At 43.6% G+C, this 16,798-nt stretch overlaps 1 protein-coding gene across 5 annotated transcripts in view; it reads left to right on the top strand.

The window, feature by feature from the left end:
* The first annotated feature begins 219 nt into the window (after nt 1-219).
* CHCHD6 (coiled-coil-helix-coiled-coil-helix domain containing 6) overlaps nt 220-16,798 on the top strand; it is a 343,619-nt gene continuing 327,040 nt past the window's right edge. For 2 of the 5 annotated variants that reach the window (XR_008844998.1, XM_056524874.1), the window contains exons 1-4: nt 222-412; nt 7,363-7,492; nt 7,571-7,637; nt 8,190-8,334. Coding sequence is in view for 4 of the 5 variants with exons in the window: in XM_056524874.1 (XP_056380849.1) it covers nt 329-412; nt 7,363-7,492; nt 7,571-7,637; nt 8,190-8,334 (426 nt within the window). In the remaining variant the exon portion in view is untranslated. Of the gene's footprint in view, nt 413-7,362; nt 7,493-7,570; nt 7,638-8,189; nt 8,335-16,798 lie in introns of all 5 variants that reach the window. The other 3 variants (XM_056524875.1, XM_056524873.1, XM_056524876.1) reach the window with 3 other exon arrangements.

The raw sequence follows: 16,798 nt of genomic DNA on the forward strand, positions 1-16,798 counted from the left end.
CAATAATATACATTACAGGGTAATGTGAGCAATAACTGGATTATAAAAACACAACCAGACAATAGTTACATATAAACATCCCAGTCATAAGACAGTTTATAACCACTGCACTGCTATAATGACCCACACCCAGCCTCAGCTCTAAGAGACTACACTTCCCGGCGTGCATCGCTTCTCCCTGCTAGCCTGTGATTGGAGGAGCAGATATGCATGGCTGTGATTGGCTGACGTCCTTTCATGGACTCCAATGGTCGTCGGATGTTCTCTGCGCTTGCGGAAAGTGTGACAGTTTGGGGTACTGCTGGCGGTGGTTACCCTGGTGATAATAATGGGGGGAAGCGAGAGCACCGGCCGACGGGTGTCCTTCGGGCTGGATGAGGAGGACAGGGTGCGGGTCCTGCGAGGAGTCCGGGTGAGGACATAGAGAGCGTGCTTGTGTGATGTGCAGTATATATATATATATATATATATATATATATATATATATATATATATATATATGTGTGTGTGTGTACTTGTGTGATGTGCAGTATATACATATATATGTGGTATGTGCAGTATATACGTATATATGTGTGATGTGTAGTATATACGCATATGTGTGATGTGCAGTATATATGTGTGCTTGTGTGATGTGCAGTATATATGTGTGCTTGTGTGATGTGCAGTATATACGTATGTGTGCTTGTGTGATGTGCAGTATATATGTGTGCTTGTGTGATGTGCAGTATATATGTGTGATGTGCAGTATATATGTGTGCTTGTGTGATGTGCAGTATATATGTGTGCTTGTGTGATGTGCAGTATATATGTGTGCTTGTGTGATGTGCAGTATATACGTATGTGTGCTTGTGTGATGTGCAGTATATATGTGTGCTTGTGTGATGTGCAGTATATATGTGTGATGTGCAGTATATATGTGTGCTTGTGTGATGTGCAGTATATATGTGTGCTTGTGTGATGTGCAGTATATATGTGTGATGTGCAGTATATATGTGTGCTTGTGTGATGTGCAGTATATATGTGTGCTTGTGTGATGTGCAGTATATACGTATGTGTGCTTGTGTGATGTGCAGTATATATGTGTGCTTGTGTGATGTGCAGTATATACGTATATGTGTGCTTGTGTGATGTGGGTGTACGGAGCGGGCTCCGACTCGTGCCCGCGCTCCGTACTCTGCGACCCCCGGCTGATTTCAGTAGCCGGGGGCCGCTGATGCATCACCACCGCTAATATCCAGCATGCGGTGCTCTGCATTGTGTATGGAGCGGGCTCCGGACTCGTGCCCGCTCCATACTCTGCAGCCCCCGGCTGTTGTCAGTAGCCGGGGGCCACCGCTAATAGCCAGCATGCGGCGATCGCCGCGGCTGGCCATTAACCCTTTAGATTGCCGCTGTCAAAGCTGACAGCGGCGTCTAAAGGGATCTGTAAATGCTCCCTGGTGGGCTAGTGGGGTGGATCACCCCGCCTCCCCCCGCAGCACGATCGCGGGCGGGTGATCCAATGTGGAGGTAGCCGGAGGGCTTACCTCTGCTTCCCTTCTCTCCGTGGCTCTGTCATTGATAGAGCCAGGCTGGACCAGGCTCTATCAATGGATCACAGATCAATGGAGTTCAATAGAACTCTATTCATCTGTCTGAGGAATCTAATGATTCCTAAAAGACTAATAAAATGTATTAAAAAATAAAGTTTTAATAAAAGTGTAAAAGACATAGTTTGTTAGACAGAATCGGGATATATCGTGATGTATCGTCACCTAGATGGTATCGCGATATATCGAATTGCCACACTGGTATCGTGATTTGAATTGTATTGCCAAATTGCCAAATTCTTGGTGATTCACACTCCTAATGTGCAGTACATTACGTATATATGTGTGTGCTTGTGTGATGTGCAGTGTATATATATATATATATATATGTGCTTGGGTGATGTGTAGTATATATGCATATGTGTGCTTGTGTGATGTGCAGTATATACGCATATGTGTGCTTGTGTGATGTGTAGTATATACGTGTGATGTGTAGTATATATGTGTATGTGTGTAGTATATATGTGTGCTTGTGTAGTATGTGTGTGTGGGATGTGCAGTGTATATATCTGTGATGTACAGTGTATATATGTGTGTGATGCGCAATATATATCTCTGATGTACAGTGTATATATGTGTGTGATGTGTAGTATATATGTGTGTGTGGTGTGCAGTATATATCTGTGATGTACAGTGTATATATGTATACGTGTGAGTTGATGTACAGTATGTGTGATGTACAGTAGATATGTATGTGTGTGATCTACAATGTATATGTGTGTTTATAGTCGCATGCTTGTTAAGGAAGATGATAATGGGTCCATGTAGGATATATAATATATACCACCACACAATTACTGGATAATACCACCATACTGAAGTGGTTATATACATTCACCATATAGAGGTAGATATCAGCTGCCCACAGGATCTGTATACCATATAACTGATTTCAGTTACATCCAGGGACTCACAATTACGCAACCAGGTAGGAAGGTAGACCTCCCACCAAAAACTAAAAAACATAAGAAAAACAGTGACCAGTCCCATGCAGCGATCTCCTCTGCACTACCACTGGGCGTGTTCTACTTTCTCTACAGTGCAGACGCCACTATTCACTTCGTCACTATTCTGATTTAAATGGTATAGCCAGTTGTTAGAAACAATCCCTTGTCAGACAACTCCTCTTAGGGAACGTTCTTATAGGTTGGATTTGCTGTAGATTTTCAGCAGTGGAATTTCAGCATGTGGAAAATCCTTAGCATTTCACTGTCCCACTGATGTGAAACATTTTAAAGGGGTACTTTGCCCCTAGACATCTTATCCCGTGGGTCCCGCCGCTGAGGACCCCCATGATCTCGGCTGCGGCACCCCAGACATCCAGTGCATGGAGCGAACTTCGCCTTGTGCCGGATGACTGGCGATGCGAGGCGTGTGATGTCATGGTCATGTCCCGCTGGTGTCATCCACGCCCCCTCAATGCAAGTCTATGGGAGGGGACGTGACAGGGGACTTGCATTGAGGGGGCGTGGCCACGTCGTCATGGGCCTCTGGATTTAACGAACACCAGGTGCAGCAGCGGAGATCTCTGGGGTCCCCAGCAGCGGGACCCCCGCCATCAGATATCTTATCCCCTATACTTTGGATAGGGGATAAGATGTCTCGGGGTGGAGTACCCCTTTAAGGAACCTGTATCACGAGCTGTGGAAAAAATCCACAGGCAATTTATGCAGAAATTGGTATGGATTATAAACTGAAGTGTCATTTTATGTCATGGACGTGGCTTGATATTTTTTCTATTAAATTCCTTTGGGAATTTAAAATGTAACAAATGTGCAATAAAATGTCATAGCTGCATCTTTGGATATTTTTTTTTAAATGTAATTGACATCTTCTCACTTAGGGTCTTTTCACACGGCAGAATTTTCGCAAATGGAAATTCAGATGTGTGAATGGGAGTGCCGAATTCTCTAATTTGAGGCGGAATTCCGCAAGCGGAAATTCTGCCGTGTGAGTAGACCCTCAGAATCCACAGCAGAAACTCTACAAATCCGCCCCCGAAATGAGCTGCTGGAGATTTACCCAATGATGTTAGTGCAGGATCTACCCTCTCAGCTAGTCACTGGCCGCAGTGGTGACCCTTCTCAGCCATATTATAATAAATGATATTTTAATATTTTATAACGAGCTTATCATATCCTCATAACATTTACCTTGTTTACCTAATCCAAACTGCACACGTTACATCCACATGCTAAATAGCAGCAATCCAATAAAGTACAAGGGGGAAAAATTATATATAATGATAATAATGCAGCATGGACTCACAGGTAGAGAATTAATATACTGGAAATGACGTGTTTTATATTTTTATTTGTTTTTAATATCCAGATCACTGTAAGGGTCCTTGTGCTCCCTCTAGTGGTCATAAACTGTATTGTATTACACCAGTACGAGGACACATGAAACTGCTCACAGACAATATTTGAACTCAAAGGCCCCTTCACGTATGTGCATCATCCAGCGGTGTTTTCCTCTGGCGTTGTAGAAAAAGCACTGGAGGTGAATTGATTTATGTATTTGAATGGGACAGATCACAACTTGAGACGCCGGGCGGTTGAACACGCTGCTTGGGAGCTGGACAAAGAAATGCATCTTTCTACTTTCTCCTGTCTAGCATGCACAATAATGAACGCCAGATCGTAAACTACTTATGCACTTTCCCATTTTTTAAATAAAATAATGTAAAAAAAAAAAAAAGATAAAAAAAGTATGTGGTATCGCTGCGCGTTAATGTCTGAACTATTAAAAAATAATGTTAATTAAATTGCACGGTCAATCGTGTACACGTAAAAAAAAAGTTTGGTTGGGAATGGGTGGAGAAAAAAAAATTTATACCGTGAAACCGACATAATTTGGAAAAATACTGTGATATCCATTTTTGGTCATACCGCCCAGCAGTATGTGGACCCAGGGTAAAGTAATTGTATTTTTTTTGTAGTTTTGCCTTTTTGCCTCCTGATGCATCAGTTGTATTACAGAGTCCTACAAATATGGGGAAACATAAAAAGAAAACTGAAACAATGCATCAGCACTTGTATAGGAACGGACACAGTAGGCAAAACATTAGGAGCATCCAGAAAAAGTAATATGCTTAGATAATGAAACAGCAATACGTAACAGAGAATAGATGACTCCTTACAGCGGAAGATAACGTTTACCTAAGTGGCAGAAGAAAACTAGATCACAATCACACTATAGCCCCCGTCAATATAGGGGTCCTAGAAATCTTGGTTACACATTGTGTCTATTCCGAGATCTTCCTTAGGTAATGTTCACACAGTGGAAAATTAGCCGGTGGACGTTCGGCAAATCTGCATGCTCTGCCAGTGCTAGGACCACTGAGAAATGCGCTTTCATAGATGGCAATGCATTTCCGAGCAGAATCCTAAGGTTTCCACAGCAGATGTTTCCGAATCGGAAATTCAGCCGTGTGCGCGGTGCAGCAGAATCATATTTAAATCAGTATGACTCTGCTGCAGTGAAATTTCCCAGTGGAACATTTCCATAGAATTCTGCTGTGTGATTTGTCCAGGGTTAGAAAACAGTGATCCTTTCTTGTATAAACAGCACCACTCCACTCCGCTGTCCACAGGTTTTGCATAGTACTGCCAGTCAGTCCCATTCACTTCAACGGAGCTGAGCTGCCATACCACACGCAACTTGTGGACAGGAATGGTGCTGTTTTTACAATAAAATAGCAATGTTTTTTTTAATCCATGACAACCCCTAAAGGCTATGTTTACGTGGCAGAATTCCGCACAAATTCCATTCAGCAAAGTTTGCTGAACGGAATTGCGGCAGAATTCTGTGTTCTTAAAACACAGAATTCTGCATAAATTCAAAGCCCCATTGCCTTCAATTGTATTCCACTACAGAATTCCGCAAAAGGGGTTATCCTACATTAAGGTGACTTTAGTACTTAACTGTCAGACAGTAATGGACATGCTTAGAAAGAATCCGTGCTTGACTTGGGGCTAAATGGCTGTGTTTTGAGTCCATCATAATGCTGCTGTTTTTTTTTTTTGTGAAATGGCTTATTTCCTGTTGGAATTCCCTCCCTGCAACTACAAGTCCCAGGATCCTTTGTTCATAAGTGTAAGGTCACTTCCCCCCCGCCATCAATCACTCCACCCATTGCAGCATAGCAAGGTTCCCTTCCATGAGTGCTGTGCTTGAAACTAGAGCTCTATGCAGGACTGTTTTTTTTTTAATCCCACTCCGGCTGCATTTTTGACCATTTACGGCTGCTCCTGCAAGGTGTGTGCTCCACTCCTGCAACATATGTGTCCAATTCCACCTGCTACTGCTAACTTGTATCCAATCCCGCCCTGGCGCTCGCTCCCGCTAAAATCCCCCCCCCACCCCCATGCCATTAAATTTTTCTCACTACCCACCTCTGATCCCCTTGCTGTTTCTTACCTGTCCTGTGTCCTCCAGTGGGCTCCTGCAGGCTCAGGTGTAGGGTCTTGACGGGGCCGACGTCCTCTGCGCTGCACTGACGAGTGACGTCCTCCTGCTTTTGCTCCTTGATTCAAAGTGGCTGCTGCCCGTGCTGCAGATCCTGAACTGGCTTCTGGCACCATGTGTACTGTAGATCAGTGGCGGCACCAAATTTGGCAGACTGTCATAGAAGCTGGGTATGCGGTACTGGGATGTGCAGGATTTGCGGGACCCATAGGCATAGCGCCTGACTACCCACTCCCACCTGCAGCAGCCTCATTCCTGATCACGTCTGCATGTTTTTCATTGGGTCCCACGGGATTCCAATGCAGGGCTCTACTTGAAACTACAATTTCCTGTAGCCCTGTGCAGAATTATCTCCCTTCCACCCAGTGGTTGCTCCACCCATTGAAGCACAGACAGGCTCCCTTTTTAACACCTGACTAGTGATGTAATGTCTCGGGCCGTATTGCAACCTGGGAAAAGCTAGAGACAACACTCATTTTGTATGTTGCTGAAAATAAACATTGGGGTAAAGACCACATAAGAGTCCAGCCATTAAACCCAGATACAGACACTATATTATGAACTGCACTAACTTTACAGCCCCTGTTGCACAGTCAAAAAAAATTCCGGAAATGCCCCCTTAAAGTGAACCAATCATCAGATTTTACCCTATATAACGCTTGGCAAAGCGTGATATAGGGTAAAATCTTTATCCTCACCATCCTCTGGGGACGTTCTTGCCCCCAGGGATGGTGAAGATATGAAGTTATAAACTAGTTCCCGGCAGCCTCGCGTGTAGCCCTCTGGGCAGGGAGCTCCTCTTACCTACTCCCGTTCTTCGTCCGGCAGCAACGCCCCCTCGGCTTGATTGACGGCCCTCTTCATAGCTCTGCTCCATCTGTTCAGTGAGCAGAGCGATGATGCAGCTCGTCAATCAAGCAGAGGGGGCATCGAAGAATGGGAATAGGAGAGAGAAGCTCCGCGCCCGGGGGACTAGTTTATAACTTTATATCTTCACCATCCCTGGGGGCAGGAATGTCCCCCGGGGATGATGGGGATAAAGATTTTAACCATATTTTACACTTTGCCAAGCATTATATAGGGTAAAATCTGATGATTAGTTCCCTTTAAAGACAGGTCCACAACCTGAGGACGTGTGGTGCTGTTTTTTTGAATAAATTAGCTCTGTTTTTTCAGGCCCTGATAACCTCTTTAAGAAAGCTTATATTTTCCTATGTATATGTGTGTGGAAATTGCATTGCTGCAGTGTAAAGAATGGGAAATGGCTACTGAAAACGATCTTACATTGTCTTTCCTTCAGCTTTCTGATGATATTGTAAATCGTATGAAAGAGTCTGCGCTGCAGAGAGACAAGCACGACAAGGCGGCAAGGACCACCTCATCAGCTCAGACTTTTCCTCCTAGGGGGCAGTCTACATCAGAAGACATAGGTAGGATATATCCTTTTCCTGAACCTGTTGCTGTTTTCTGATTGATACATCCGGTAATGAGTCGCTTCTTCTCTGCAGGCTCTCACCGATCAAATACAGGCGGAAGCAAGCAGCCAACATATGCAGAGGATGAACTATACAGAAGGTTAGTCTGTATACCGGAAACTCTACATATTACGTAATGGGGTTATTCCAAGATTAAAAGGTATCCTATATTCACAGGATATGGATAACTAGCTCAATGGTGGGGTCCGACCACTGGAGCCCCCTCCAGTCACAAGCTCCATTGTAGTGAATAAAGCAGCAGTGCACATGCTTGACCGCTGCTCTGTTTATTCTCTGGGACTTCTGAATATTAATCATCTGCAAGCTGCTCTGTGGTGTCGATAGCCAGAAGTACTCCACTGGCCAGCGTTTGGAAGTTAACGTGCATAGAGGGGCGTGGCCGTGATGTCACGAGGGGCGGGGTCGACCCCCCCCGGAGCACGAAAACAGCGTTCGAAACATTTACTTCCAAACGCTGGCCAGTGCAGTACCCCTTTAAAATCTTACATATCTTGTACTGCTTTTAAATTATGCCACATTTTATACACCAGTCACATTCAGAGCTGCACCCACAATTTTGCAGTTTTCAGTGTTCTTATATCACCTGAAAAAGTGTTTGAGTGATCATAAAAATTTGTGTCTATTTGTACAGATATGAGAAGGAACAAGCCATTGTCCAGGAGGAACTGGCCCGCATTGCCAAGAGAGAGCGCGAGACAGCTCAGGAGCTGTACAGCTCTGCCATTCTTCGTGAGAAGAACTACACAAACCAGGAGCGCGTGAGGACCGAGCAGCTGGTAAGTGAGAATTGTATCTGTCGCTAAGCAGACCATTTGCTGCTATACATTTGTAAATTAACACATGAAGCCAGATAGGTGGAGATGTGCTATGAGGCTGGTTGAGAACAAAACTTAATATGGTGTTATGAAAATCGTATCTGAATGGCCGGTCTGTCTACTAGTGTTGCAGAACTACAGCTCCCAGCATGCCCAGATGGCAATTTAGGCATGCTGGGAGCTGTAGTTTCAGAACAGTCCGCTTAGGCAGTTGTAGCAAATGATGTCAGTTTTGCAGAAGATGCTTATGGCTTGTTGCCTGGTAGGTAAATGCTGCTGTATTCCTCAATCTGTCTCATTGACTCAGGATTTACTGGGAACGCCTGGTTGTTTTCTTGTGTTCATCCATAAAGCAGCATGTAAATAACTTTCATCACCTTTTCTCTGCACTACAGAGCTGCACAGGGGAGCACATATAATATTCAACTATTTAAAGGAACCACAATACAATATAAGTGTATTACAAGTCTAGAGCTATATGGGGAGGTGGAATGCACAGTCTTCACATTGCGTTATTACAATTGTTGTAGTTAAATATTAAAGGTCCTTTTCGACAGACGTACAGTTTCCCGATTCATGCTCCAATCTGTACTCGTGGAAAGGACCATTTAGTAATGGGCTTTTTTCAGGTGATAAATCACCACCCCAGCTTTCCCTTCCATTTTTGTCACTGGCACATCCCCTATTTATCTAGGGACATGTGCAGCCCATAATGGTTTTTATGGCTGCATGAAATGTATGATCACTCGACGAACAAGCATTTGCTCATTTATTGGCTGATCACTGGCTGTGGGGGTATAATGAGGGAATAATTGTGTAATGTAAAAGATCCTTTAGTCTTATTAAAGGGGTACTCCGCCCCTAGACATCTTATCCCTTATCTGCCGCTTGGGACCCGCGATCTCTCTGCTGCACCCGGCATTCGTTTAGAGCGTCTGGTGCAGTGCCGGAGGCTCGTGATGTCACGGTCACGCCCTGCTCGTGTCACGAGCTCCCAACGCATTGAGGGGGCGTGGCCATGATGTCACAAGCTCCCAACGCTGCACGAATGCTACAGCCACACTACAGCTTAAAGGGGTACTCTGCCCCTAGGCATCTTATCCTCCAAAGGATAGGGGATAAGATGTCTGATTGCGGGGGTCCTGATGCTGAGACATAAGATGTCTAGGGTAGGGATCGACCGATTATCGGTATGGCTGATATTATCGGCCAATAATCACGATTTTGGGCGTTATCGGTATCGGCAATTACCTTGCCGATAAGCCTATAATGCCCCGCCCCCCCCGCACCGCCCCCACCGCACCACGACCGCCATCCCCGGTTTTATAATTACCTGTTCCCGGGGCCCACGCTACTTCCTGCTCCTGCTGCGTCCTGCGTTACGCTGTGCGCAGTAACGAGTGACATGACGTGCGCGACGTGACGTCACCATCAGTGCGCACAGTGACAGTTCAGAAGGACGCCACCGGAGCCAGATGTAGAGTGGACCCCGGGAACAGGTAATTATAAAACCGGGGATGGTCTCCAATCTGTGGACCTCCAGATGTTGCAAAACTACAACTCCCAGCATGCCCGGACAGCCATGCTCCCTTCCACTCGAATTCTGGGGAGTAGTGATATAGGGGGGTATTTATTAAAGGATTTATGTGTTTTTTTTCACGTAGCTTTGGCGCAGTGTCTTTTTGCGCCAAAGTTTGGTGCATTCTCTCCACTGTCATTTTTACAACTTTCTCAAAATCACACGGTCCTGTGTGTGATTTTAACTTTAGTCAGTAATTCATCTTTGGCGCAATTTTGCGCCTTCAGGGTTTTTTTTTTTTTTTTTTTTTTTTTTTTGGCGCAATTCAGTGCCAAGAAATTTTGCACATGGAAAACACACTTAGCAATGTCAGAAAATGTAAAGGCGTCAAAATACATAAAAATTTTTTTTTGTCAAAGCAGCGACTATCCTGTGACATAGTTGTCTCTGAACGACCTTCACCCTCCATTGGGCCAGCATTGGACATGGCCACACAGGTTCAGGAAAGTTAAAGGGGTATTCCAGGCCAAAACTTTTTTTTTTATATATCAACTGGCTCCGGAAAGTTAAACAGATTTGTAAAGTACTTCTATTAAAAAATCTTAATCCTTCCAATAGTTATTAGCTTCTGAAGTTGAGTTGTTGTTTTCTGGCTAACTGCTCTCTGATGACTCGCGTCCCAGGAGCTGTGCAGTTCCTATGGGGATATTCTCCCATCATGCACAGCTCCCGGGACGTGACATCATCATTGAGCAGTTAGACAGAAAACATCAGAAGCTAATAACTATTGGAAGGATTAAGATTTTTTAATAGAAGTCATTTACAAATTTGTTTAACTTTCTGGAACCAGTTAATATATATAAAAAAAGGCTTTGCCTGGAATACCCCTTTAAGCACTAAAGTAACCAAAAAAAAAAAAAAAAAAAAATCCATTTCACATGGTGGCTATAAACCCCACAAAAGAAAAGAACTCATGTCGCTTGCTGATATCCTGCAGGACGGTCTCCGAAATGGCTGCTCTACAGGGTAAAATACGCCTCCTCTGTGGTGGTAAGTTCTGTGTAAATGGCGCTGTGAACAGCTGATATCAACATTTGAGCCAAAATTACTAACAACTTGCACCAAATGATAAATTTGGTGCATGTCCACGAAAACGAAAGTGAAAAAAAAAAGGTAAAAAGAAACGGTCAACAGGCAAAATTGCAAAAAAATCCCCATACTTTTCTCCCCGCTCAAATGGGCCCGGCTGTGTCACCGTGGCTGGAACTATATTGTGGAGGTCATCTGCAGGTGATACCATGCCGCATGGAGTGAACATTGACCATACAAGGTTGAGGCAGGATTGTGTGACCACTGGTTCCCGTGTTAATGTGGTTTTGCCCACGAATACACAGCCTGCCTTTGTCAAGTAGGAAGAAGAGAATTCGGCATTCTACCTGAAAGTGGTGGGTAGGTGATCTAAAGAGAATAGAGGAGATATATTAAAGCCTGTCGAGAGCTAAAGTTACTGAGTTGCCCATAGCAACCAATCAGATTTCTTCGTTCATTTTTCAGAGGCCTTTTCAAAAATAAAAAGAAGCAATCTGGTTGCTATGGGCAACCCAGCAACTTTTATCCTGAACAGATTGTGAAAAATCCCTATGTGTGCGGGAATGTAAGTGCATGTGTCCATGTGCCCGCTATGTTGTCAGTTTGGGGGGGATGGGATTAATTAACCATGCCATGCTGTAGTATTTACATACAGTCATGGCTGTAAATGTTGGCACCCCTGACATTTTTCAAGAAAATGAAGTGTTTCTCACAGAAAAGGATTGCAGTAACACGTTTTGCTATACACATGTTTATTCCCTTTGTGTGTATTGGAACTAAACCAAAAAAGGGAGGAAAAAAAAGCAAATTGGACATAATGTCACACCAAACTCCAAAAATGGGCTGGCCAAAATTATTGGCACCCTTAACTTAATATTTGGTTGCACACTCTTTGAAAAAAATTGCTGAAATCAGTCGCTTCCTATAAGCATCAATAAGCTTCTTACACCTCTCAGCCGGAATGCTGGACCACTCTTCCTTTGCAAACTGCTCCAGGTCTCTCTTATTGGAAGACCTCTCTTTCCACAGGTGTTCAATGGGATTTAGATCTGGAGTTATTGCTCCCTCGTTCTTTTCTTTGTAGGCCTCATTCCACTTTCAGTAAACAGTAGAATGATGTGCTTTACCAAAAAGCTCTATCTTGGTCTCATCTGTCCACAAGACATTTTTCTAGAAGGATTTTGGCTTACTCAAGTTCATTTTGGCAAAATGTAGTCTTGCTTTTTCATGTCTCTGTGTAATCAGTGGGGTCCTCCTGGGTCTCCTGTCATAGCGTTTCGTTTCATTTAAATGTCGACGGATAGTTCTTAGTGACACTGATGCTCCCTGAGCCTGCAGGACAGCTTGAATATTTTTGGAACTTGTTTGGTGCTGCTTATCCACCATCCGGACTATCCTGTGTTGACACCTTTCATCAATTTTGGAGATTAGCTACAGTACCATGGGTTGCAAACTTCTTGATAATGTTGCGCACTGTGGACAAAGGCAAATCTAGATCTCTGGAGATGGACTTGTAACCCTGAGATTGTTGATATTTTTACACAATTTTGGTTCTCAAGTCCTCAGACAGTTCTCTTCTCCTCTTTCTGTTGTCCATGCTTAGTGTGACACACACAGACACACAATGCAAAGACTAAGTGAACTTCTCTCCTTTTTATCTGCTTTCAGGTGTTCTTTTTATATTGCCTACACCTGTTACTTGCCCCAGGTGAGTTTAAAGGAGCATCACATGCTTGAAACAATCTTATTTTTCCACAATTTTGAAAGGGTGCCAATAATTTTGTCCAGCCCATTTTTGGAGTTTGGTGTGACATTATGTCCAATTTGCTTTTATCCTCCCGTTTTTTGGTTTTGTTCCAATACACACAAAGGGAATAAACATGTGTATAGCAAAATGTGTTACTGCAATCCTTTTCTGTGAGAAATACTTCATTTTCTTGAAAGATTTCAGGGGTGCCAACATTTATGGCCATAACTGTATCTGTGCTTCTCTGTGCTTTGTATTCTTGATATGTGGGTTCTGCATTACTCACCTAAGCCCTCCTACTGTATTGTTTTACATACTGTTTTTTAAATAAAACAATTAACAGTAAAAATAAATAAATAAATAAATAAAAGGATTGTCCCATCAACAGCACTCTCCATGTATCTGCAGGATAGGTCATGACTATCTGATCAGTGGAGTACTGACCGCTAGGACGACGCTAATCGTGAGAAGAAATTATTATTATTATAAAGGGGGTCCTGTGTTCCATGTGCACCTCTCCTCCGTTTAACTGTATGAGCCTTCTAAAGACACACTGTGCTAATGGGGAATCTTTGGGTGGGAAAAACCCCTTTAACTTTTGTCGAAAATAAGAATGAATATACCATACTTCTATCTGTAACGCTGCTAACCTTAAAGGGGTTATCTAGGAAAAAACTTTTTTTTATAGATCAACTGGCTCCAGAAAGTTAAGCAGATTTGTAAATTACTTCTATTAAAAATATCTTAATCCTTACATTACATGAGCTTCTGAAGTTAAGGTTGTTCTTTTCTGTCTAACTGCTCTCTGATGACGCGTGTCTCGGGAACCGCCCAGTTTAGAAGCAAATCCCCATAGCAAACCTCTTCTAAACTGGGTGGTACCTGAGACACATGTCATCAGAGAGCACTTAGACAGAAAACAACAACCTTAACTTCAGAAGCTCATAAGTACTGAAAGGATTAAGATTTTTTTAATAGAAGTAATTTACAAATCTGTTTAACTTTCTGGAGCCAGTTGATCTATAAATTTTTTTTTTTGTCCTGGATAACCCCTTTAAGTCTGTGTATGAGGCTAGTGATGATCCCAGGACTATCAGGACTGCACGTTAGTCCAAGGACTGCAGACTCAAGTTACGCACTAAACATTGTAATTCATTGTTGTCTGTCATCCACACGCGATCAACATAAAAGCGTGTCATTAGCTATACCAGTGTTACCCAACCGGTGCTCCTCCAGCTGTTGCAAAACTACAACTCCCAGCATGCCCGGACAGCCAACGGCTGTCTGGGCATGCTGGGAGTTGTAGTTTTGCAGCAGCTGGAGGCGCACCGGTTGGGAAAAACCTTAACTATACAGTCCCTGCTGAGAACAGTGACATCTGCTGGCTCTGTTTAAAAAATGACGTCTCTAATAATTTTTCTTGGCTATTGCGTTGTTTGATGTTCTCTTCCCTTTTTTTACTAGTAATATATTAAGAACCGAAATCATGTTTGTTTCTATATTTTTATTTTTTTTCCCTGTAAATTCCGTAACAAATTCACCAGTTCAACTTGAAGCTCTTCTTTCAGAATTTACAGTGACAAATCTCCATCTTCCTTTGCTTTCTGGTTTGGGGCCAATGTCTGTCTCTGCTCCAGAAGACATAAATATTCTGCAAGGATTTAGCGACGATGGGGATGAGCGCCGTGCTTGTAAATGCCTCATTTTATTCCGATTTGTAATTGCAGCAGCCTTTGGGCCCTGGGAGATATTAACATGCGAGCACGGTGTTCCCCTTGTTGATTGGGTCTCTTCATCATTACTCTGTGCCTTGGATTTATTATAAAGACAAACACGCCAGGGCAGTGACAAGCTGAATTACGACATGATCAATCCCCGATGGCCTGAGCTCTGCGTTACAGTAATAAATATCTGCATAGGTGGGGTGGGCTTGTTCCAGTGCTCAAGTAACTCCTTATGTCTGGGCTTGGTGGGGTGGGTTATTTATTTATTTTTATTAACACTTTATTTTATTTTATTTTTTTATGTATATTTTCAGGAAATTTTCTACCAGTATTGTTTTCAGTGGGAATTGGTGCCATAGTTTATATGACAAGGATAGGTAAATCCCCAAAAAGTGACAGACCACTTTGCGGCACAGATGGTTTGGGCCACCTGCCCATTAAAGAGGTACCCAGTACCACAGCAAAATCCATGCCAGAAATCCCAGGGTATGTCGTGGATTTTTGCTGGTGTTGGAATGTGATAGTCAAAGTGATGAATTATGGGATGATATTTGTATCCCCATAATGACCCTGATTTGCTATTGTAAACCCGAGTTTCTTCTGTTAGGTTGCACGCCTAAATTTGGCACATTGCACCAAAAATTGTGTCTGCACCAGATTTCTGCGCACATTGCAGCCAAATAAACCTACAAACCTATCAATCCTAAAGAAAGGGTGTTGCTGGGCAGAAAATGGGCATGGCGGCTGGAAAAGGGATGTGTTCACACAACCCAACTTATTTATTGAATTCACAGAAAAGCTAGTAGAACTTATAAAATCACCTTTTTATTTTTAAGTCAAGTAGGCAGGCTGAGATGCTTAAGTGCCATAGCCTGGCATGCCTCCTCACTTGCCCCACCTTGACCTTGCTTGTATCAAGTCTTATACATCATTCAAGGAGGAACTTAGGCTGCCTTCACACCACAGTTGCAGTGCATGGCTGCCGGATCCGGCTGGGGAAGGGGAAAACCGTGCGCTTCCGTACTTTTAATGAGCCGACCGGAGTCAAACGGTGACTCCGGTCGGCTCATTTATGTCCCTTATCCGGTTTTGTGACTGGACGTAAAACCGTAGTAAACTTTGGTTTTAGGTCCGATCACAAAACCGGATATGGGTCAGAAATGAGCCGACTGGAGTCACCATTTGACTCCGGTCGGCTCATTAAAGTCAATGGAGTTTGGCTACGGTTCAGCTGGGGTACAGGAGTGTAGGGTTTTCCCCTCCCCCTGCCGGATCCGGCAGCCGTGCGCTGCAACTGTGGTGTGAAGGCAGCCTGAAAGGAGGCCTGCCAGGTTGTGGCACTTGAGCAACTCGGCTCAGCCTCCTTGACACTTGGCTGAGAAATAAAAAGGGGATCTTATACGTTTGGCAACTTTGGCTACTATTGGTTTGCTTTTATATAAAAAAAATGTTATGTTTTAATCCAACATTAAGGTAGGGTCACATGTGCCATATTTTGCTGCCTACATTCTGCAGCTGATTGTGCTACCCATTGATCCTACACTCAAAAGGGTTATCCAGAATTACAGTTAATGTCTTATAAAAACAGCACCGTCCTTGTCCTCAGGCTGTGTGTGGTATTACAACTTTGCTCTATTAACTTCACTGGAACTGAGCTGCAATACCACACCAGACCTGAGGACATTGGTAATGCAGTTTTTGGAAGAAATCAGCTCTGTATTTCAAATCCTGGATAACCCCTTTTAAAGGGTTATTCCACTCATAGACCTCTTATCCCCTAGATAAGATGTCTGATTGCGGGGGTCCTGCTGCTGGGACCCCCCGTGATCTCTATGCAGTACCAAGCATAGACATGAATAGAGGGGGTGTGGCATGACGTCACAAGGGGGCGTCAAGTCTTCAGTGCCGGAAACCAGCGTTTCCAAGACTGGAGCAGCACCCAGCACAGAATATCGGGTTCTGAATGGAGATCACAGGGGGGTCCCAGCGGTGGGACCTCCGTGATCATACATCTTATCCCCTATCCTTTGGATAGGGAATAAATAAGATGTCTATGGGTGGAATACCCCTTTAAGCTGCCTCCTCTGGATCGGATAAATGCACAAGTTCAGTCATTATTTTGGTCTGTGAACACGTACCATTGCATATTCTTCTCCATGTTGCATAGTAAGCAAGTACATTTATTTATAGTAGCATCAGATAGGACAGCGTATGGTGCTCTTATATTAACAGGACTGTGCCATCATTTATTCATGTCACCTGACACAAGTTATCACTAGTAACCCTTCAGGAAGGGGACACCCAGTGTTTTTGCTTCCACCAAGGACATCCAGCGCTTCCTGCCTG

Source organism: Hyla sarda, chromosome 6, assembly GCF_029499605.1.
Source record: "Hyla sarda isolate aHylSar1 chromosome 6, aHylSar1.hap1, whole genome shotgun sequence".
In the NCBI taxonomy this organism is placed as follows: Eukaryota; Metazoa; Chordata; class Amphibia; order Anura; family Hylidae; genus Hyla; species Hyla sarda.